This window comes from Dromiciops gliroides, chromosome 6 (genome assembly GCF_019393635.1).
Source record: "Dromiciops gliroides isolate mDroGli1 chromosome 6, mDroGli1.pri, whole genome shotgun sequence".
Classification (NCBI taxonomy): Eukaryota; Metazoa; Chordata; class Mammalia; order Microbiotheria; family Microbiotheriidae; genus Dromiciops; species Dromiciops gliroides.
In genome coordinates, this window is record NC_057866.1 from 270,263,075 (window position 1) to 270,286,575 (window position 23,501).

General features: G+C 45.9%; 1 protein-coding gene across 2 annotated transcripts in view; it reads right to left on the bottom strand.

Annotated features, from left to right (window-relative positions):
* SPATA5 (spermatogenesis associated 5) overlaps positions 1-23,501 on the bottom strand; it is a 222,783-nt gene that overhangs the window by 177,218 nt on the left and 22,064 nt on the right. For both annotated transcript variants that reach the window (XM_043973144.1, XM_043973143.1), the window contains exons 11-12: positions 12,020-12,229; positions 1,220-1,273 (exon numbers count right to left, since the gene is read on the bottom strand). In XM_043973144.1, the coding sequence (XP_043829079.1) occupies positions 1,220-1,273; positions 12,020-12,229 (264 nt within the window). The remainder of the gene's footprint in view (positions 1-1,219; positions 1,274-12,019; positions 12,230-23,501) is intronic.

Genomic DNA, 23,501 nt, shown 5'->3' on the forward strand with positions numbered 1-23,501 from the left:
TTTAGTATTTAAAGCCTAGGCAGATCCTTGAGCTCAGAGATTCATTCCCAATTCAATTCTATAAATGTAACTAAATGTCTACTATGGACAAGGCCCTGGGATTATAAAGACAGAAGGAAAAACAGACCCAGACCCTCAAGTTTAAGTTCCAATGAATGTTGGAACATGTTGACCTTAAGGCAAACAGTAATCCATTCATGCCTATCCATTCTGGGAGACTCTCAGCCACATCTTCCCCAAGTTCTCCACAAGGCTTTATTCCACGTGGGTAAGCCTTCCTCTAGAATCTTAAACATGTTGTAGCTTTCAAAGAGGTCAGCTTGTCTTCTGCCATTCTGACTAGAGAAGAGTTATCATAAGCAAAAACGACAAAATAGAAAGAGCCTGAGTTCCACCAAACTGAGGAAGTCCATGTGGTATAGAAATAAGCACTATGCATACCCAGCTCTGTGGTTTCAAGATCAAGAATGCACACGCCTTCCAGGGCCTGCAATAGCAGCAGTGAGAAATACAGCCACGATCAATGAAATGGACAGGAAGACAAACTACCAGGAAAGGAAAACCGCCATGGAAGGTGGCCCAAAGGGAGAGGACGGAAGTCCAAGCAAAGGTAAAACCAGATCTGCTTAGGGGAAATACAGGACACCACTTGCAGGCGACAGAGAGCGAGCCCACTGAATGTCAAAGAAAAAAGTGTTGACAGTAAAGTGATCGGCGGCCAAAGTAAATAAAGAGAGGCAACCAGGTGGCCCATTGGATAGTATGCTAGGCTTGGAGTCAGGAAGACCCGAATTCAAATCCAACCTCAGAAACTTATAAGCTGTGTGACCCTGGAAAAGTCACCTAACCTCTGTCTGCCTCAGTTTCCTCAACTATAAAATGGGGATAATAATAGCACCTACTTCCAAAGGTTGTTGTGAGGATTAAATGAGATAACAAAGTACTTAGAACAGTGCCTAGCACATAGTAAGCAGTTCATAAATATTTTCTTCCCTCCTCTCCTTCCTTTCCTCTCTTTCCTTTCTTTTTTCCCTCCTCTCCCTCCTTATTTTCTTCCCTTTTTTCTTCCTTCTCTCCTTTCTTCTTTCCCTCCCCCCTCCTTCCCTCCTCTCCCTTCCTCCTTCTCTCCTTCCTTCCTTCTTTCCCACAGGAATGAAATCACAAGTCCAGATCAAACAGATAGAAAAAAAATAAACAAACAGATATTAGCACCGTTTACCTCTCTGACTGCTCGTTCCGACTGACCAACATATTTATCCATTAATTCAGGTCCCTGCAAGAAAAGAAAGTGTCAGCTAGTTAAAATCTACAAAAGACCAAACACTTCCTTCCTGTGAGATGAAGGGAAATTGTTGGTGTTCTGTGTCCGCTGGACACTACGGAGGTCTTAGAGGGTAATGACACTGTGTATACCCTGCACTCTTACATTTCTCAGTAGGTTACAGCGAAGCTGGTGCTCATTAAATGCACACACACACACACACACACACACACACACAAACACACACACTCACACTCACACACTCACTCACGATATGGTCAGGAGATTAAAGACTGGAAACATCTCTTTGGTATCTGAACCCAAATGTAAGAAACTCTGAAAGCCACAACTGGAAAAATATTGGTTCTTACGGCATCAGCCTGGATGAGGTAAAGGCACATTTGATAAGCATTCCCTGGTCTTCTCCTCCCAACCTCAACGAAAAGAGAAATACTTCATTCATCTGAAGTTTACTTAATTGGAAACATCAACTTTCTGAAATACGTCAGGATCCAGGAAGGAAACCACAGAGGTCTCTCAGAAGCCAAAATAGATGTTACAAGACGGGTGTGCTGAAGCCCGTAGCCTTTGGTGCTAGCTAGAAAAGCCCCTCGGGCCCTTATTCAAGAGGAAAGTCATACTCACTGGACACAGAGTTCTCATAAACTAGGGTTCCCTTGAAGGGGAGGGGCAAGAAAACACCTTTGTATAAAAGAAAAGAGTCCAATTAAGTGGCAAAGGATGTAAGATATTGGCTCTGTCTGGTGAACATTTTGATGCCTGAAAGAAGTGGGAAAAGGACTTTGCTTTCATAAAAACTGCTAACGTGTGTTTGAAGAAATAGCTTTTGGGAGGATCTGAGCAGTTTGGGACAGAAATGGACTACGGCATAAAGGCAAAGATCTATGAGAATGGGAAGGGAACAATTGTTGATTAAGCACCTACTGTGCGTCAGGCCCTGTGCTACGGGCTTTACAAATAACTCGTTTGTTTTTACCTTGTGAAAGCTGTAGGGTACAAGAAAGCTGTTTCATTTGTATAAGAGCAGTCTGATACCTTAAGTGGCAAAAAAAACCCCAAACCCTTTTATTTACTAAAAACTGTAAAGATATGAGTATATACAGACCTTTTCTAGCATAAAAAAATGAGATGGTATACTCTGTTGAGCATTTAGAGCCCCAGGGCCTTGTGGTCCCTTGGTTCATTTGCATATAACAGTTTTAGGACAAAAGAAGGTAAGAACAAAAAAAGAAAAACAACTATTTGGAGGGGAGGGTATGAATTTTTTTTGGGGGGGTGAGGTAATTGGGGTTAAGTGACTTGCCCAGGGTCACACAGCTAGTAAGTGTTAAGTGTTTGAGGACAGATTTGAACTCAGGTCCTCCTGACTCCAGGCCAGTGCTCTATCCACTGTACCACCTAGCTGCCCCAAGGGTATGATTTTTAAGAGACTGTTGATATCATAAGGGAAATGTGGCTGCTGAAGCAAAAAATGAATTGATGAGCTCCAAGAGGCCCTGACTTAATTAAGCCACTGAAAAGGAAGAGTAACTGGAGCAGACAAATGGAGGATGAGGAAAAAGCAGAGGGTCATAATCAGCCCTATCAGGACAGGAAACGGATGGAACATTCAGCAAGCAGAAGACTTCAGCTACACGGCCCCTGACTTACTACTGGGGAGTGACACTGTCACACAGGGCTGAGCCTGATGTTCCAGATATTATTCTTCAGCTCTCCTTGGAGCTTAAGAGAGGCAAGGGTCGGGGCGGCTCGGGGGCGCAGAGGATAGAGCACCGGCCCTGGAGTCAGGAGGACCTGAGTTCAAATCTGGCCTCAGACACTTGACACTTACTAGCTGTGTGACCCTGGGCAAGTCACTTAACCCCCATTGCCTAAACAAAAAAAGAGGTTCTGAGACGTAAGGGACACTCTCTTCTGCCCATTCTAGCTTGAGGGAAAGGCAGGAAGGCAGAGGACAGGTTGTACAGGTGCCATCTAGGAAGAGAGGCTGAGATTGAACGGGACGATTCCCACAGCTGGTGACCGAAGAGCTTGTCAATCACGCTGAGCTGTTGTTCAAGGAGCTCTACCGGCTGGAATTGCATCCTGGTCAGTGAACAGCGGGCCGAGTCAGCTCACATTGCCCCACGGAAGCCAATTTGATGAGCTTTTGCGGCTCTAAAAATTAAGAAGCAACACTTCCTCAACACCCTCTTAAAGGCGCCTGTCATTTGAATGAGTTCATAAATGTGACACCAGTTCAAGAATAGAGCTGGAGATCAGTGAGGATTAACAATGAGCAGAAAAGCAGCTCTGTGCGGCACAGATGTTCCTGAATGACTCATGATGTCAAAGCCCGCAGTCCGGAGCTGTGAGTTACCCATGGCCCGTGAGTTCTCCTCCTTCCTGTGTTTTACTGTCAGTTCTTAAAAGGGTGCTCTTCCTTCTCCACAGATATCATGGAGCGTACAGTGGCTATACAAAGTGCTTTCACTCTTTCTCTATCAATAACAGAACCCGTGGCATCATATCCACTTAAATCAAAGGGCGTCCTGTATGTTTGTCATTTTTAAAACAACAGTCTAGATGGATCAGGAAGCATTTATTTTTTTTCAGATCTAAATAACTGAAGTTATATTTATTGTTCATGGGTAGGTAAAACCAACATAATAAAAAAAGGACAATTTTACTTAATCTATTTATTCAATCAGTTCATTTGGAAGAACAAAACATCAGGAACTTCAAAGAAACTAGAAGAAAAAAAGATAAAAAGGAAGCAGATTCAGCAGTATCAGACCAAGAAGCATTTATTAAGCGCCTCCTATTTTATTAAGTGCACTGGGCACTGGGTTTAGAGACCAATGAAACAATCCCTGCCCTTGAGCAGCTCCGTTCTATCAGATCAGAAGTTATCAAAACTCAGTGCCTCCCAGTGTAGCGCTAGGGCGGGGGATTTCTCAAACTCTGACCAAGGCCTGCAGCGGGTAAACTCCTTGCCCAAGGACACGCAGGTAGTGGGCAGGAGAGCTGGGCTGGTGTGCAATTTCCAGACCCAGCACAGGCTTCACTCTACTCCGTCCCCTCCATTAGGCTGTTTGCTACCTTATGCTGACAAACATATCTCCATATCTGTAAGCAGGTGGGCCTTTCCATTAGCTTCCAACACGGCTCCCTAAATTTCCTCTTATTCTCATAATGTATACAGTCCCTGATCTGATGATCCTAGCCATTGAGGCAGGCTGAGAAAATCTTTCTTTTCTTTTTTTTTTTTAAGTTTGTTTTTTGTTTTGTTTTGTTTATGCGGGGCAATGGGGGTTAAGTGACTTGCCCAGGGTCACACAGTTAGTAAGTGTCAAGTGTCTGAGGCCGAGCTCAGGTCCTCCTGACTCCAGGGCCAGTGCTTTATCCACTGCGCCACCTAGCTGCCCCCTAAGAAAATCTTTCTAAGGCATCCTACATTTGTCCCAGATATAAATTTTAAATTCCCTCATCAATGGAACCCCCTAGACTTAGCCATACTGGACAGTGTGGGAAACTAAGGACAACAAAAAAGTTTTGGTTTTGAGATGTTTTTTTAAACTATAATAGAGAAGTGAGGGTAAAAAGAGAGACCAGACCTCTGCTTGGGGTGGATGGGCCAATAATACTAAGAGAGAGAAAGCAAAACTGTTCATTTCTTATTTTCTTATCTTTCTGCTATGACCTTTGTAATGGAAGTAAGAATAAAAATGACTTGAAATGGTGCTGATTGATAGAACAGACAAGGAAGGAGACCATAAGAGAGCAACTGTTGTTCTTGGTCAGCCTGGTTGAGACGAATCCTATCCTCAGGTACATCCAGATGAGCCACTGCCAGTAACAGCTGAAAGATCATGGAAAATGAGAGAGGTGCCGCACATCGTGCTGGAGAAGGGCAAATACCGTCCCAGTTTGGAAGACAGGGAAGACAACAGTCTGCAAATTCTTGGCCTGTGAATTTCACTTGGATTCCTAAGGGAATTCCAGAATAGATCATTAAAGGGATGCTTGGTGAACATCTGGCTACAAAGTGCCAATATGGCGTAACCAAGAATAAGTCATGCCGAACCAACCTCGCCTCCTGCTTTGACAGGATTAGTAAACTATTAGATGAGAACACATGCTGTGGACCTAGATTTTAGGAATGCTTTTGACAAAGTATTTCATTCTCTTCTTTCAGAGATGACGGAAGAGATCAGTGACCACTGAGGGGGAGTGATCAAGTATAGGCATCAAGTGTACACCATATTTCCAAGGAGTCTGGCGGAGAAAGGGAGGAGAGGTGTAAGACGACAGACAGTGGAGATGGCTGAGGGGCCTTTGCCAAATTATTAAAGAATCAAGAGTAGTCATATCGATATTATTTGCAAGCAAAAAAGAGCTCCCCCTTGTTTGATATTACCATTTTTTGCCATCCTTCTTATGAAGAATTCTTCCTTTTTCACAGTTTTTAATGACTCAAAAATTTGAAACCTAACCAAGAACCAGGGTATCCAATATTCCCATGTGGGATACCAAGATCTACCAAACAGAGAAGGGTTTTTATCTTTGTCCATTTTAAGATAATGGGAATTTTTTTTAAGTTGAAAGGACTTTTAGAGATCATTAATTCCAACCCCTTCAATTAACACAAGAGGAAGCTAAGAAGGAAAAGTAATTTGTCCAAGATGGTGTAAGCTGTGGAGACACAAGATTCAAATCTGGCTCTTCTGCCAAAATCAAATCTTGGTTCCACTACAGGCCTAGGTTGAACACGAGCCTAATCAAATATTTTTGCAAAAACTACCTCATGAACTAGTTTGAGCTGGTAAGAAACCAATTTATTTGCTAAAACTACTCATGTGAAAACAGCCTTGAATATAAAAATATTCTCTGGACTGATACTTCATTCAGTCAAGGATCCCACTGAACACCTTCAACAAACAGAACATTTTAGCCCACTTGCATCAAGAAAGGGTGTCCACATTAATTTATCTGCAAGAATAATAGCTTGTATTTATAAATCTTTTTAAGGTACAATGTGTCAAGTACACTGCATACATGATTTCATTTTAGGCTCATAACAAGCCTGCAAGGTAGGAAGCACAAATATTATGGTCTCCATTTAACAGAAAAGGAAGCTAAGTCTTAGGGAGTTTCAGCGATTTGCCCATGAGGACACAGCCATTGATTGTCTGAGGTCTTTCTGACTACACGTCTGTTTATATAATGCCACACTGCTTCGATCACCTGAAATCAAAATTCCCCATCAGCTAGAGAAGATTTTGTAAAATGCAAAGGCAGAGAAATGTCAGATTGGGACTCGAACGGATCCGATCTCACACCTGCTTATGACCCTTTTCTGGGTTTCACTTGTCTCCTGTGTAAAAGGGGCAAGGGGGTGTTATTGTGCATATACTCCAAGGAGTTCGGAGACAGGAAACTGTTGGATCCTTGGTTCAATATATACCAAAATATCCACAGAAGCTCTCTTTATGGTAGCAAAGAATCTGAAACCAATGGGTGCCCATCGACTGGGCAAAGTGGAACATGATTGTCGTGGGATATTATTGTGCAGAAAGAAATGACAAATAAAAGGAATACTGGGAGGGAAAAAAAACAACCCTGGAGGATCTGTCTGAACTGTAAAAAAAAAAAAAAAAAAAAAGGAATAAGAGAATAATGTGCACAATAATGAATGTAAATGAAAAATTACCAAAAGGAAGGTGAACTTTGAGTTATGAAAAAAATCAATAAGAGTGGGAAAAGAGGTTTAAAAAAACTTAGATCCCACCTCTCAGGTAGAGGAGAGAGAAGCTGCTAGGACATTGTCGTCATCATTATTCTAGTAGTACTAGTACTATTCTATTGCATTTAAACCCTATAAACCAGGGGCAGCTAGGTGGCACAGTGGATAGAGCACGGGCCCTGGATTCAGGAGGACCCGAGTTCAAATCCAGCCTCAGACACTTCCCACTTAACTAGCTGTGTGACCCTGGGCAAGTCACTTAACCCTCATTGGCCTGGAAAAAAACAAACCTATAAACCACTTCACATACAATATCTCATTTGATCTTCAAAAACTCTATAAAGTAAGTGCTATTATTATAAACATTTTACAGATGAGGAAACTGCTGCTGAAGTTAAGTGACTTATCGACGGTAAATGTCTTAGGCAGGATTTGAATCTCAAGTCTTCCTGACTCCAAGCCCAGAGCTCTAACCACCAACTGCCTTGGCTAGAATGTCACATGTATACATCATCTGGTTAGGCAGCTAGATGTCACAGTAGAAAAAGGACAGCAGTCGGGAAGATCTGAGTTCAAATCTGACCTCAGACATTTCCTAGTTTGGGGACCCTAGACAAGCCACTCACCCTCTGTCTGCCTCAGTTTCCTCACCTGTAAAATGGGGATAATAAATTGACTGTAGTTTCCTAATTATTTTGAATCAATATTATTCAAAATCTACTTTTCCGCTTTGGCCAACACATATTGATTAATTTATAACAATAACAACATTGTGCGTAAAGAGTTCTGCAAACCTTAAAACACATACAAATGAGTATTATTAATATGATGATAGGATGGTAACGTGTAGTGCTTCTGCCGGCCATTTCAGGTAAATGCTCTTCTTTGTCACAACGGAGGATCATTCTAGAGGGGGATGTCATGTGGAGTGACAGTTATGTAAGAACAAAGGTCATCAACGAAACAATAAATAATCAAACAGGGGTCAGACTCCATGGCCTCAAAGGTCCTCTGATTAATCAAGAAAAAAAAGTGAGCTTGAAATAGACAAAGGACACGACCTACGCCTTACTGGGGAACTACAAGCTGTCGATGGAGAAGCACTAACTTTTTGGAGTCAAGTCATGGGAACAAAGCAAGACTTTTGTGCGTTGAACGCAGGCAGTTCCAGTCTCTCCAGCACACAAAAGCGAACCAAGCCTTTCTCGGGAAGCCAGGAATGCACTGAGCTGGTTCCATCCCAGGGCTTCCTAGTCTGGGTAAGAGAAGACCTGGTGAAAAGCCTGGCCAGAAGCCAGTCCAGGCTTCCTCCAGAACTCCATGAGAGTTCCTGCCATCCGAAATGTGCTAATCCCCTCTAGTCACTGTAGCCAAAAACAGGGGAGGAGAGGGAGAGGAAACGGCCAGTGAAACAGCGTCTGACGTAAGCGACCCAGATGACAAACGAAATTTCAGCATCTGTCAAGTGTAACAACCTGCAGCAAAACACATCCACAGGGAGGAAGACGGGCAGAGCGATGCGTCTAAACAATCATTCACTATGGCCAAGCTGGATTTACACCAGGCATGCGAGGATGATTCAACGTTAGGAAAACAATTAACGCAGTTAATGATATTAAAACAAAAACACCCCAAACCACATGATTATATCAGCAGCTTAAGAAAAGGCCTCTGAGAAGCGCAACACCCATTTATACTTGTTCACTGCCAGTTTCAGTAGGCCTTCCATAGAAACTATGGACGCTGTATCTTTAAGAGAAAACAGGGTCTGGAGGAGAGGCGGTTTCTCATCAGACTCAAGTGAATTTTCATGGTGAAGCACAAAATGAAAGAGGGAAGAGCCTTTGTTTTGGAGCTAGCTGTCAAGGAGAAAGACTGACGCCCAGAGAGCTGAAGAGTAGGCCCATGGAGCCGTTATCTAGAGATATCAGCAGTTACAGGGGATGGTTAGAGGCAATTCGCAATGCACCGCTGAAATATTTTGATGTATTTTTATTGTTTACTATACTATGAATAAAAGAATGTTCGTCTAAGCCTATGAGACTGGGGTTTGCCTGGGAGAGATGAGTGAGAGATGGGGGGGGAAAAGATTTCCTCAATTAATTTTTGATTAAGAGCACCATAATGATATGAGATCAGCGCTGTGTGTAAATGTACATATGCATGTCTTTATGTGTACACACACACACACAGAGATACATGCATATTTATCATGCACCAAATGGCACAGAATATAAGTACTTGAAGGGAAAATGAATTTAATTATTGAAAGATTTGGCACCTGGTTGGTCATATGGGGTGAGACCAGATAAAGCCAACATTTTGAACCTGGGAGACTGGAAGGATGATGGTGCCTTTGACAGAAACAGGGAGGACTGACTCATTGACAAAGGAGGATGGAAGAAAGCTGCTTGGCTTTTCCTCGGTATTCTCACCCAAAAGGGTTAGAGCTAGCCTCTCCACTGTGTCTGGATCTCCAGCAGCTCAAATATGACTACAGGCCAAGCAACCGGACACAGACATTGTCCTTAGTAACAGCTGCTCAAAATGTGGGGTACCCAGAATTCCTGAGCAAGATAGACAGACAGGTGGACAGATAGATAGAGACAGAGACAGACAGAAATAGAGCAACAGACAGACATATAAACAGATAGATATACACATATACAGACAATAGAGATAGAGAAACAGACAGACAGATATAGACAGATATAAATGGATAGAGATAGAGACAAACAGATATAGACAGACACAGATGAATAGACAGATAGCTATAGAGATAGAGAGACTGATAGATATAGACAGAGACAGAGCAACAGACAATATAGACAGACAGACATATATAGATGGATAGACAGAGAAAGAGAGAGATAAACAGATACAAACAGGTATAGATGAATAGACAGATAGATATGGAGATAGAGAGACAGATAGACAGATGGATAAAAGCAAAGGAGAGAGAGACTGAGGAGCCCTAACACAAAGCCTCGACTTTCCCGGAATACTTGGGCAGAAACGGAACCCTAATCTAATCTAAGTCTAGAAAGCCAATTCAATGCCACTTCCTCTAGATGGCTGCCAAAACCATGACACCCCCCAATCTTCCTTCTTGGAGCTCCCCAAATACTGTGTTTTAGAATACTCCAAAGGCACTTGGCCCACAAGACTGTATTTTTGGAGCCATGGAGCAATGGACTTGAAGTAGGGAGGACTATCCCCATTCTGACACGCACACCCTTCACTGTGTGACCACAGACAAAACACCCGAGCTCTCTAAGTTTTCGTTTCCTCATCTGAAAAAGGGCACCCCCACCTCAGAGTGGGGCTGTGAGCATCAAACAAGTTCACAGAGGGTAGGGGCTTTGTTAACCTTGCAGAGCTAGGCAAATTATTATTTTTATATAGGTATGCAAATTGGTTCCTTATTCCCCAATTACCTACAAACTACCTGACCCCAAGGTCTGCATCTCCTCTGAACTTTAGAACCACAATCCAGAGCCCAGTGCCCTGTACAGAGAAAGCACTTACTAAATGTCTGGTGAATGAATGCACTGTGACTGGTCACAGCGGGAACGGGCATGAGGCCTACATCTCCAAGATGCTCTGGGCTAAAAACCAAAAGTACATGAACCATTTAGGGTTGGTTTGGGTGATGGCACTGGAGACCCCTGACTTGGGATCATAGAGCAGGAAGGGACCCCCAGGACCATTTTGTCCTACTCCTCATTTTAAAAACGTATGCCCAGCTACATAAGCCAATTAATCAATGAGCATTCATTCATTCATTCGTTCGTTCTATATCCCAGGCACTGTACTAGATGCTGGGAATACAAAGAAAGGCAAAAGCCAAGACAGACTGGGGATAATCAGAGGTAAGGTCTACCATTGAGTCACTCAATGACTTGCCCAAGGTCATACAGGTAGCAAGCATCAGCAGAGGAATATGACCATAGGTCCTCTGCAAGAGGCAGCCATGACACAGGGATAAGAGAGTTGGCCATGGACCCCAGGAGACCCAGGTTCAAGTCTTACTTTGACACAAATGCCTATGAGCTGCAGGATAAGCTATCTAAACTCTCTGTCCTCTGGGTGGGTACCCCTTCTAAGACCCAAAGGTGCTGCATTGGGGAAGGGAGTATTCTTCCCCTGGATGAATGAAATCCCCAGGCCTCTTCAAGACCAGTGACATTTAAATATACCAAAACATCCGTCTTTAAAAGCACCAGGTTCCTGAAAAGCCCAGGCAAGCTCTTTGAAAACAAGGTGTGCATTTAACAACCAGAAAATTGCACACCACGAGATAAGAAGCTCTTCTTGTTCCACGAGAAAGTCCCTGGCACAACATCTAGGAATGATCTTCAAAATTGATACAGTTCTTAAATTTCATTGAGCACAAATCAGTTAAAAAAAATGTTCACATTTCCATCAAGTGCTGAGAGGTCTGGGGGTGTCTGTCTTGTGTTCTTTGTGGAGTGGTGGGAATATGCTCTGTGCTTCAGGGGGAGGGAACCCCGCCTCAAACTGTGCCGGGAGCTGGCACCCAACCAGGGCATCCTCGTGCATCGGAAACAAAGGAGACACCTCTCTGGAGGAGCTTCTATCACAGACTGAACATCAGGAGACCAAACAAAGACCTTCTGCCACTCTCAGGTGCTAAGCCAGTCTCTCTTCTGCCTCTCTCCCTGTCCCGCTCCTCGCCAACTCTCTGTCTGTCTCTGTGTCTCTCTAACTTTGTCTGTCTGTGTCTCTGTCTGTCTGTCTGTCTCTCTGTCTCTGTCTGTCTCTCTCTCTGTCTCCCTCTCTGTCTCTCTATCTCTCTGTCTGTCTCTATCTCTCTATCTGTCTCTCTGTCTCTCTCTCGTCTTTCCCCCTCCCCTTCTCTGATCTCCCTCTCCTTTGCCCTCTCTCTTTCCTTCTTCCTCTCCCTCACCCACAAATGCCCTCTGTACTCCCCCGATCAGGATGTATTAGGAGGGAGAAGGGAAGAAGTGAGTTGTAAAAAAGAAGCCCACCTTCACAGCTAAGAAGTTCAGCCCGCTTTCATTGGCCAGGGCCTTGGCGATCATTGTTTTGGAGCATCCAGGAGGTCCATACAGAAGGATTCCTGTGGGCGGCTGAATTCCCATCCGGGCAAAGGCTTCTGGATGCTTCAAAGGCCATTCCACAGCTTGTTTCAATTTGAGTTTGATGTCTTCCAGCCCACCGATGTCTGACAAGGATACCTACAATGCAAACCATTGGCTCTGTGTCAGTGGTGCCAGGACAAACAGAGGGCCGGGTAAAACAAAATATGCCACCAACCGTTTTCAAAATAAATGAGGGGAGAAGGGGGGTGTGGGGCTTTGAGGAATCTCTTACGCATCGAAATGCCGCTGGCCTCCCCCAGGCATCTGCTCCCTCATCCCTCCACTCACCTGCAAACCACGCCCACCCACATCCTACCACAGATGGGGCTGCCCTTTCCACTGTCCCCCCTGCAGTCCCACTCTGAAGCGGCTGGACTTTCATTTTAGATAGCCCCCTCTCTTGTTCCTTACACCTCCTGCCTCCAACGGAAGACCTGACTCCCTAGGATGGCCCTGGGTCCCAGGCCCTGCTGCCAATACTGGCGGCATCTCCTCATACCCCCCCAAGTCACCCATTTGGGAAGCAGCGTCAGCAAGCGCCTTGTTCCCTGGTGCCATGTACATACCCTCCCTCCACCACACACCATCACCCGGCAGCCTCTCCGCCTCTGAGCTTCCCCCATCCAAATTTATCAGCCAACACAGACCCTGACGGCCATTCACCATCAACCCTGGGGATGTTCTCCCTCCTTTCTCAATGAGTTCATGTCCTTAGCTCAGTCTCATTTCCCTCCCCAACTCTTGCCCTCATCAAAGTAGATGGAAAGAGTGAGAAAGATCCAGGATGAAGAGGACTTTGTTCCTTAGAGAACAGGAATCCTAGAGGGCACGGTGGAGGGGGCAGAGGTGGGCGGTGGAGTGGGGCACGAGTGAGCAAGGGCTAAGGAGGATGGAGCTAAGAGAATGAGAGGTGAAGGTGGGAGATAAGGGGGTTCTGTTTTTGTTTTTCAAAATGGCCAGTGAGGAGCTGACGCAGAAAGGAAAAGAAACAAGAGATGTCGCGGGACAACAGTGGGTGACTGAACAGGGAAGCTCAGTCTCTCCTGGATGTGGTGGGTGGTGATGGGCAGGACCCAGGTTCAGCTTCCAATCTGCCGCTGCAGTTGCTCCTGCTCTGGGACAGCTGCTAGAGGGGTGGTCAGTAAGCCAGGGGAGAAGGAAGGAGCGGGGTGCAGCGTCCTTCCTAGCCAGCAGCAGAGCCTGCTGATGGACTGAAAGAACTTAGGGGAAAATGTCTTGAAAGTATTTCTTGGGGCCAGTTGACTAAAGACTTACAGATTTATATGGAATGAAGACTACCCCCCAGATAAGAGATAAAACAAGGAAACACATCGACATTACAAAATAATGCTTTGCTTCAAAAGCAAAGAAGGACTTAGGAGAAGCCTACTTCAGATAACATGATCCCCTAAGGCACCTTAGAGAGGATCGGGCTAAGCAGACCCTGAGGCCCCCTCCAGCGCCGGATCTTAAGCTATGACCACTAAGATCCTTTGTGGGACCCTAAAACTTGTTTCCCCGAGTTTTACACACCTCCCAAGCACTCGTCTCCTACACTTCCCTGCTCAGGGGCTGGCTATGTCGGCGCATAAGTAATCTTGGCAAACAAAGGGTCCTCCAGACAGGCTGCTTGTCTGTGCCGTCTGAAAGACGAGAGAGCCTCCCCGAGACATGATGAAACAGAGATCCTGGGTAGCTATTTCCTGTGTTCCCTGGGAACCCTTGCCAAGAACATTTCATATCCTGATCTTGTCTTAACCCAAGGATGTGGAGATGATGAAGCCGGCTGGGCTGGGGCTGGGGGGGCAAATGAGGCGCCCAAAGTCACCAGCAAACAACAACAACAACAACAACAAGAGGCAGCAGGATCAGGGCTGTCGGCCCTGCCTTCCTATCATTCCCCTCCACAATGGAGAAGCTATAGATTTCCTCTGGGATAGTGAATGGAAATTCCCCTACAATCCAGACAGCTAGCAGTTCCAGCCATCCCTCTCTTTTTTAACTGGATGCCACTCAACAACCATTTGCTATGGACTTTACTGTGGGCAGTAAGTTCTGCTGGCCATTGGGGAAAGGATAATACTATCTTATGTTTGAAAGGCAGTATGGCATAATGGATAGGGAGCTCCCTCAGAACCAGGGAGATCTGGGTTCAAGTCCAGCCACGGAAGTGTACCGGCTGTGGAAGCCCCTCTGAGACTCAGTTTTCTCACCTACACAATGAAGGGGTTAACGCTAAGGTCCCCTTCAGCATAAGATCTAAGAACCTATAACCCATCAAAGGTCTCAGAGAGCACACATCATTAAACAAAGGAGGAAACAGAGGGTCAGAGAGGTTCCACAGGACAACAGCTCAAGTAAATATTTCAAAGTAAGTATATTCAAATATTAGGGGTGCATATTCAATGTTTTTGTTGTTTGTTTTTATTGCTGGGGAGTGTGATCACAAGTTTACCGAACACTGGTCTGTACAAGAGACAAGGTCAGACAGAGCTCTTCTCCAAAGTCTGGACAAAGAACAAGACAGAACTAAGTACCTTTCCAGACTCCTCCACCATAAAATCGGCCTTTGGGCTCAAGGTTCAGCCTCTACCTCTTGAGTTTGCAGAAAACAGAACAAAAACATGCTCTTGGGAAGAACTGAAAGCTTGGCATGAGGGACCCCTGCTGCTGGTCCCGAGGGCGTCTTAAGGAGGGAATTTAATTATGGTCAATTAAATGTCAATTTTGCTCCCCTCCCCCATCCCTGCCCAAGAAGTTGACCACCAATGAGCTCATCCCCTGTAGCCGGGCTGACTGGCCACATTGCAGCACTCTGGGCTCCTCTGAAGAGATAACAGGGGGAAAAAGTAACTAAGGAGGTAAGAAATGGATGTGTAATGAATGCAGCAGGCAGGCTTCGGGTCATGCAGACCACAGAGAGCCTCACTGCCCATGGCTTGTAAGCTGATGGTGCCGGGGGCCCATCAGCAAATCTGGGAGATGCCAACGCTGAAATCTGAGGCCCAAGCGCTGGAAGCCCAGCAGTCATTCAGGACAGGGCCTCGTGGTACAAAGGGAGCCCAGGGGACATCCAGCCCAACTCTCCCCAGGACATTGCCAAGAAGCAGAGTGCCAGCCTCTGGCGGAAGGGCTTTGAGGCCACCTATCTAAGTACTAGAACATTGTTACTGAAGCTGTCTCTCTGCATCCACCCGCTGCTCCTCATTCTGACTTCCCAGTGGTCTCCCCAGATCTCTAATGCTTGTGTATTTATGGGAGGAAGGGAGGAAGGGAGGAAGGAAGGAGGGAGGGAGGGAAGGAGGGAGGGAAGGTGGGAGGGAAGGAGAGAGGGAGGGAAGGAGGGAAGGTGGGAGGGAAGGAGAGAGGGAGGGAAGGAGGGAGGGAAGGTGGGAGGGAAGGAGAGAGGGAGGGAAGGAGGGAAGGTGGGAGGGAAGGAGGGAAGGAGGGAAGGAGGGAGGGAAGGAGGGAGGGAAGGAGAGAGGGAGGGAAGGAGGAAGGGAGGGAAGGAGGGAAGGAGGGAGGGAAGGAGGGAAGGTGGGAAGGTGGGAGGGAAGGAGGGAAGGTGGGAGGGAAGGAGAGAGGGAGGGAAGGAGGGAAGGAGGGAAGGAGGGAGGGAAGGAGGGAAGGAGGGAAGGTGGGAGGGAAGGAGAGAGGGAGGGAAGGAGGGAAGGTGGGAGGGAAGGTGGGAGGGAAGGAGAGAGGGAGGGAAGGAGGGAAGGAGGGAGGGAAGGAGGGAGGGAGGGAAGGAGGGAAGGTGGGAGGGAAGGAGGGAAGGAGGGAGGGAGGGAAGGAGGGAGGGAAGGAGGGAAGGAGGGAGGGAGGGAGGGAAGGAGGGAGGGAAGGAGGGAAAGTGGGAGGGAAGGAGGAAGGGAGGGAGGGAAGTATTAGAAGAAAGGAGGCCCCCTAGGATTTTTTTTCCTCTTAGTTTCTCTAATGATCCAAGGGGAACATAAGAAAGCCCTTTCCTCACCAACGGTAATCACCCCACAGTCCACAAGTAACGACAAAGCCCACCGCGGTCCCTCACCAGCTAACAGCCGTCAAACAGGCTAACGGCCTGAGGCCGTGGAGTAAAAACATGGTGGTCAAAAAGAAAGCCATCCGTGGTAAGACGAGGGGGCTGGACAAGGTCTCTCCCCATGAGCAGTCCTCTGCCCTCATGATCCTTATTCAGAAGAATCCGTCTTTGAGGAACAGAAACAAGTGAAATGAGGAATGGGGGGCGGGGGCTCTGAAGGCTGTGCAGGGGTCACTAGTCCCATCTCGGTAACTTGGAGGGTAGGCACTAGCAGCAGCTCAGAGAACCAGGAAAAGCCTCAGGAAGACGAGAGCCAAGTCCTGAAGGAAATCGAGGTTAGGAAATAGCGGTGACAGGCAAGGCATCCCAGGCAGGAGGCCCTGGCAGGGCAAGGGCCCAAAAGTAGGAAGTGGGGTGTCGTGGGTAAAGATAGACCATTATGGCTGGATGACAGCCCTTGTGCAGGGGAAGGAGATGCAAGGGGTCTGGAAAGGTAGGAAGAGGGCAGGTTGTGAAGGGCCTTCAGTAACAGGGGATTTTATACTGGATCCCAGAGGTCAGAGGGAGCCACTGCAACTCACAGACAGACAGAAGCTTCAGCAAAGTCACCTTGGGGGCTAAGTGGAGGATGGATTGTGGGGAGGGGCTCGAGGCAGCCACAGCTCCTCACTGTCCAGACCCATGGAACCTTGGAGCTGAAAGGGCCCCTAGAAGCAGGGCCTGGCCTGGCTCCCCCAGCCCTGGTGAGTGACTAGCCTGCCTCTGCATGAGACACAGACTGACTGAGGCAGCCCTCCCAGAAGGGCTTCTCGAGATGCGGGGCGGGAAGGCTATAAAACAATCAGTTATTTTAAAGTTTTGGTTTAGAGAGAGAGAGAGAGAGACATGAGGAACAGCTAGGGGGCACCATGGATGGAGCACTGGCCCAGAAGTCAGGAGGACCCGAGTTCAAATCCAGCCTCAGACACTTAGCTAGCTATGTGACCCTGGGCACATCACTTAACCCGAATGCCTCCCCAAAACAAAAACAAACAAAAAAAGAGGCAAAAGCTAAACTCCCAAATAAAAAAGTTAAAAAAAAAAAAGTTATGACATATACAAATGAAAAATAGGAGCCTATCAGAATCCAATTTGCACAATTATATGTCCATGAAACATGACGAGATAAGACAGATGAATACTGACAAAAATGCAAAACATTCAGACTGAGAGAATAGAGAATTTAAATAACCCAATGTGGGAAAATAAACTAAACAAACTATAAATGAATTCCCAATAAAAATCATTTGTTGGGGCAGCAAAGTGGCACAGTCGATAAAGCACCGCCCCTGGATTCAGGAGGACCTGAGTTCAAATCCAGCTTCAGACACTTGACACTGACTAGCTGTGAGACCCTGGGCAAGTCGATTAACCCTCATTGCCCCACAAAACAAAACAAACAAAATTCATTTGTATCAACACAAAAGTCTTGACAAAATACAATGTCCATTTCTGGTTTAAAAAAAAAAAGACACTAAAAAGCATAGTATGAAATGGATCTTTTCTCAATGTGGTCAGTAAACTCTAGAACCGACAACTACAAAATAATTTAGAGCAACTCTTTTTGTGGTCACAAAGAATCAGAAAGCATGGGGATGGCCACCAGCTGGAGCATGGCTGAACAATGTGGGGATTTATTTTGCTTGACTACGCAGGCCTGTTCAAAGGGTTTTGTCTGTTTTTTGTTTGTCTTAGTTGACTGGGGAAGGTGGGCAAAATAAATGCTTGATGATGTAAAACGAGAAAATTTAATAAAAAGACCACAGTTTAAATGTCACATTGGCAGATATGGGGAATTCAATGAACTCATTCTTAATGGAAATGAATCTAACGTGATTGTCAAATGATCAACAGTAACGATATTAATAACTAATATTTATTGTTTGTGTGTGTGGTTTTTTTTGTTGTTTTTTGGGGGGGCAATGGGGGTTAAGTGACTTGCCCAGGGTCACACAGCTAGTAAGTGTCAAGTGTCTGAGGCCGGATTTGAACTCAGGTACTCCTGAATCCAGGGCCAGTGCTTTATCCACTGCGACACCTAGCCGCCCCCACTAGTATTTATTGTTGTTGGGGATTTTTGTGGGGCAATGAGGGTTAAGTGACTTGCCCAGGGTCACACAGCTAGTAAATGTCAAGTGTCTGAGGCCAGACTTGAACTCGGGTCCTCCTGAATCCAGGGCTGATGCCCTATCCACTGCACCACCTAGCTGCCCCCAATAACTAGTATTTAAATAGTTTTAATGTTGGCAAAGCACTTTATAATTATTATCTCCTTTGATTCTCACAACAACCCTGGGAGGTAGGTGTTACTATTATCCCCATTTTACAGATGAAAAAACTGAGGCAGAGGGAAACATTAAATGATCTGCACACAATTACTAAGTGTCTGAAGAACTTGCCTTTCCTGACTCCAAGCCCAACACTACGCTACCTGGCTGCCCCAAACCGAGCCATAAAAACAGACCTACAGAATAAAAAAAGGGAATGGCATTTTTTCAAAAAGCTACGTCTAGGAGAGATTCATGATTCATATACTATCCTCTTTTTCTGTTCCTTATTAAATGGAATTGTTTGCGTTCGTTAGCTTCATAAGGAAAAAAAAATTAAAAGGAAAAAAGAAAAGGGAATAAAAGCAACCCCCTGATCCAACCCTCTATTTTTAAATCCATAAGGAAACTGAAGCCCAAAAGACCACATTCCTTGTCAAACAATACACAGAAGTTTTCATGCCAGGATTAAGAGGCAATTCTGGGCCTCTTTGCCCTACAACCCAGTTACCTCCCTGGGAGGAGTCAGTCAGACCTCTCCCAAACTAGTCATCACAGGATACTTTGGGGCTAGGTGTGGATTCACAGAACTCACTGGGGTTGGTCTAAAAGGATCTTCGGGTATTAGAAGACCCGCAAAGTAAAGCAGGGCTGGTGAAATTATGGAGCAAAATAGGAAATTAAGCTTATTTTTATATTGAAACGTTTCTAGACAGAATCAGTTTACTGGCACCTAAAATAGTATTTAATATTTTAGCAGACAAAGTACTGCTCACATCAACACTGTCTCCCAGCAGCCAGATCTCCATCAGGTGGAACCACAGGGGTGAGAAATACGGTTCTAGATCCAAGCGTTCATTGCTGTGGGGAGAGATTTGGGAGGATCTGTGAACTTGGATCTTTCTTTTCATTAGCCTGTTCCTGAAACTTAGCATTTCCTTCTGTTGTGAATGAAGACAATTAACTATTATTTTAAGAAGGGACCCATGGGCTTCCCCAGACTGGCCAAAAGGTCCATGAAATAAAAAAAGGCATAGAACCCCTCTACTAGGCAAATTGGCACTTCATAAATGCTCACTGAATGAAACTGAATGGATATCTGTGCATGTTTACTTAGACAAACGTTTACCCAGAGGAAAAAAGTGAATAAAGCTGGTTCTCAGACACTCTGCAGGCTCACCTCATCAGAGGTCCCGTTTTAACAAAGTCCTGTCCTCCACTGGCTCAAAAACAAGCAATCAAATGGGTCATTTCAACACCAATGACTCAGTTCTAATGGACAACATTGCTCATCCTGGGATGTTCCATTCCTTCTCAACCAAACTGACATTGGCACACACTGAGTCCCCTCACTTGAAACCATTCCTCAAAAGGAAGGGAAAATCTGCCCTGTCTTCTCCCGTCTGGCTGAAGTAGGTCTTAACAGGGCCTCCAGCCCCAAAACCCCTGGGCATAAAACTCTCCAATGTCCTGACAGGCTCTTCCTTCTCACGAACACACCTGCCAGGAAACACCACAGAAACGAAAGGAAGGAGTCTCCCTACAGCAATACAAGTCCCACAGGATGTTTTTCTCTTGAAAATGACTTGAGAGTCATCTTCTAACATGCGTTCATCACATCAGAGCTCACAGGTGGTGCTGCGGGCACCATGGACAGCTGCCAAGTCATGCCCTCCCAAAGGAAAACTAGCACTGTCAGGGATCACAACTACAGCATCAAAAGGAAAGCAAGAAAGTCTTTCGTGAACTAAATTTACTCCTCCTTCGGACAGGTCAGATCAGTCTGGTAACACCCAGGCACTGCAGGATCATGGATTTAGGGTTGGAAGGGGCCCTGGCGGCCATCTGACCAACCCCCTCATATTATTATTAAGAAAACTGAGGGGGCAGCTAGGTGGCGCAGTGGATAATGCACTGGTCTTAGATTCAGGAGCACCCGAGTTCAAATCCAGCCTCAGACACTTGACACTTACTAGCTGTGTGACCCTGGGCAAGTCACTTAACCCCCATTGCCCCGCAAAAAAAAAAGAAAAAAAGAAAAAGAAAAAGAAAACTGAGGACCAGAGGAAAAAAAAAAATTTTTTAATTGCCAAAAGTCACACAGGGAGGGTCGGGGGTGGGATTTGAACCCAAATCCAACAGCCAGAGAGCCAGTATCCTTTGGTGGTCAGAGTTCCAACACATTCTCCATGGGAGTTCCTGGTTTTGATAATCCTCAGGACCCTCACCATCCTGGTATCCACTGTCTGAAGAAGCTTAAGTCTTCCAATTCCCTTCCTGAAAACGAACCCCTGATGTGAAGTCTGGATGTGGTGTGGCCAGAGCAGACCACAGGGAGGCCTCCGAGACCACCTAGTCCAGCCTGCACCTCACCAAGAACCCCTCCCTCCTGTCAGCCGGCCCATCCAGCCTTTGTTTGAAGACTGCTAAGAAGGGAGAACCCAGCCCCCCTCCCCCGGCCTGCCAGGGGAGCTGGGCTCTGCAGCTAACTGAACTCCCATCTTCCACAGGAAGCCTTTCCCAAGCCCTCCTAATTCCAGCACCTTGCCTCTCTTGATTACTTCCATTTATTCTGTATACAACTTCCCTTCTACATATTAGATAGTAAACTCCTTGAGATCAAGGACTGTCTTTTGCCTCTTCTTGTATCCCCAGGGCTTATCACAGGGCCTGGCACATAGTAGGTGTTTAATAAGGGCTTATCGATTGACTGACTGGCTAAACACTGATTTACCCTTTCACTGCTGAAGCCAAAGGTCCAAGTTTTCAGACACTCCTGAGTTATCCAATTACATTCTGGTCAGTGGTGCTGATTTCATCCCTGGCTCTTAGGGGGGCTTTTTTCACAATGCAGCATTCAGTGACCTGAACACAGGTGCACTAAACTAAGACCAACAGCACCGAGCCCCAGCCAGGCCTGTGGGCCAAGAATGGGGAGTCAGGAGAAATATCTGCTCCAACCCCATCACCCCATCCTGATAAGTTTCCCTTTTCATCTCAGACCCAATGCCCCAGGCATCATCCTTTGGGTCTGACTCTTCACAGATTTCTTTTTTCTTTTTTCTTTTTGCAAGACAATGAGAGTTAAGTGACTTGCCCAGGGTCACACACACATAGTGAATGTCCAGTGTTTGAGACCGCATTTGAACTCAGGTCCTCCTGAATCCAGAGCCTGTGTTTTATCCACTGCAGTACCACCTAGCTGCCCCCCACAGATTTCTTTGAACGTGATTTTACTCTCATTTTGGAATGCGATGGGTGTGCTGATTGCTACCAGAAACCAATGCTGGGTTACAATGGGCAAGCCTGCCCTACGAGGAAGATTGTCTGTTTTATACCCGCAGTCCCAGGGTGGGGCACAGGACCTGTACAGGGCGACACTCAAATGGCTGTTTATTAATCCATTAGTTGTCATTAATTCATGATCACTGATTAATGACCATTAATTAATTAGCTGGAATCCAACAGTTCCAGAGGGTAAGAGGAGTGCTATATACTCCCACCAAAAAGCGTCCCCATCATGACCTACACCAAAGCTTCTTAAACTGAGGGTCACAACCCCATATGGGGCCATGTAACTGAATGTGGGGGTCGAAAAAAAAATTGGCAACAGTAAAAGGTGATGTTTACCTATCTTCTAGACCTATATGCTCTCGGTCGTTCTCTCAGAAGAAAAGGGGCCTTGGGTGGAAAAAATTTAAGATCCCTGCTCTAGACCAAGACTTGACACAAGTTTGCCCAGAGCTACATGGATTCTACCAACAAAGAGAAATCCTGGGGTTTCCTCCCTCAGGGCACGAGAACAAATCCTTCCAAAATATTTACATTCAGATGTGAACTGCTGGTCAAAATAGGATCAAAGTATCCTCCCCAAATCCTCAATGTCAGGGGCCACAGAAAGCCCATGAATCCAGGAGATTCCACGCTTCTCAAGCACTGAGGAAGCAGCTGTGATATGCAGGGCCCTCCACTGGTCTTGGGAAGCAGCAGCACAGGCCACCAGAAAGACCAATGGAGTCAGCGGACCCGAGTTCCAATCCTGAGCAACTGCAACACTTAGCAATCACATAATCATGGGCAGCATCTCAGTTTCCTTGTCTGAAAATTGGGAATGAGAATACTACTGCCACCCTTAACCTCCCCAGGGTTGTTCTGAGAGACGCGCTCTATAAATTTTAACATTTGTGAAATATAAGTGTTATTTAATAATATCTAATATCTACACAGCATTTTAAGGTTTTGGAAGCACCTCACATGCTACTTTTTGATCACGACAACTCTAGGAGGGAGGTGCTATTCCTATTCCCCATTTTAGAGATGAAGAAATCGAGGCTAAAACAGATTAAGAGTATTCCCCAAAGAAGCTAGTGAGTGTCTGAATCAGAATTCAAATGCAGGGCTTGGGGCTCTCTGCTATTTCCTTTCTCTTCTCCCCTGAAAGCTTCATTCACCTCCTTCACCCCAATCTATTCAAAAATTGTGACTAAGCACCCACTGTGTGCCGTGCACTGAGTCAGTCACAAGAAAAGCTGATTTTCCATCCTCCCCACGGCCAGTTTCCCTTTGCTGCCAGCGTTTCCAGGCCTGGTAACTTTCCTGATCCTTTTCTCAAAAAGCCACAAAGGAAGTAGAAGTGTGCCAGGACTAATAAATGGTCCGCCCTAAGTGTTCCATTCTGGTGACCAAAGAGACACGCCCGCCATTCATTTAAAAACAACACTTCGAGGCACGGACTACAGAGGAAAGATGTAGGCCAGTGACGCGATGGCTCCCCAGCCTAGGACGGTGTGGGCGCCAGGGAGGACTTGCTGTTCCCCAGAGGAGCCCAACGGGCACACAACCCTTCAGTGGTGGAAAGAGTGACGGCCTTCTCTTGCTGAATCAACACACGTGTGCACACACACACAGGCACACACACACACACACGCCTATTCTGTATTTCTCAATGAATTCTCCAAATACATGGATGGAATCTTCATCCATCTGAGTCCCTTCTAAGTGGTGGTAGCGGCTCTGAGAGTTTCACAGAATAATCTCATGG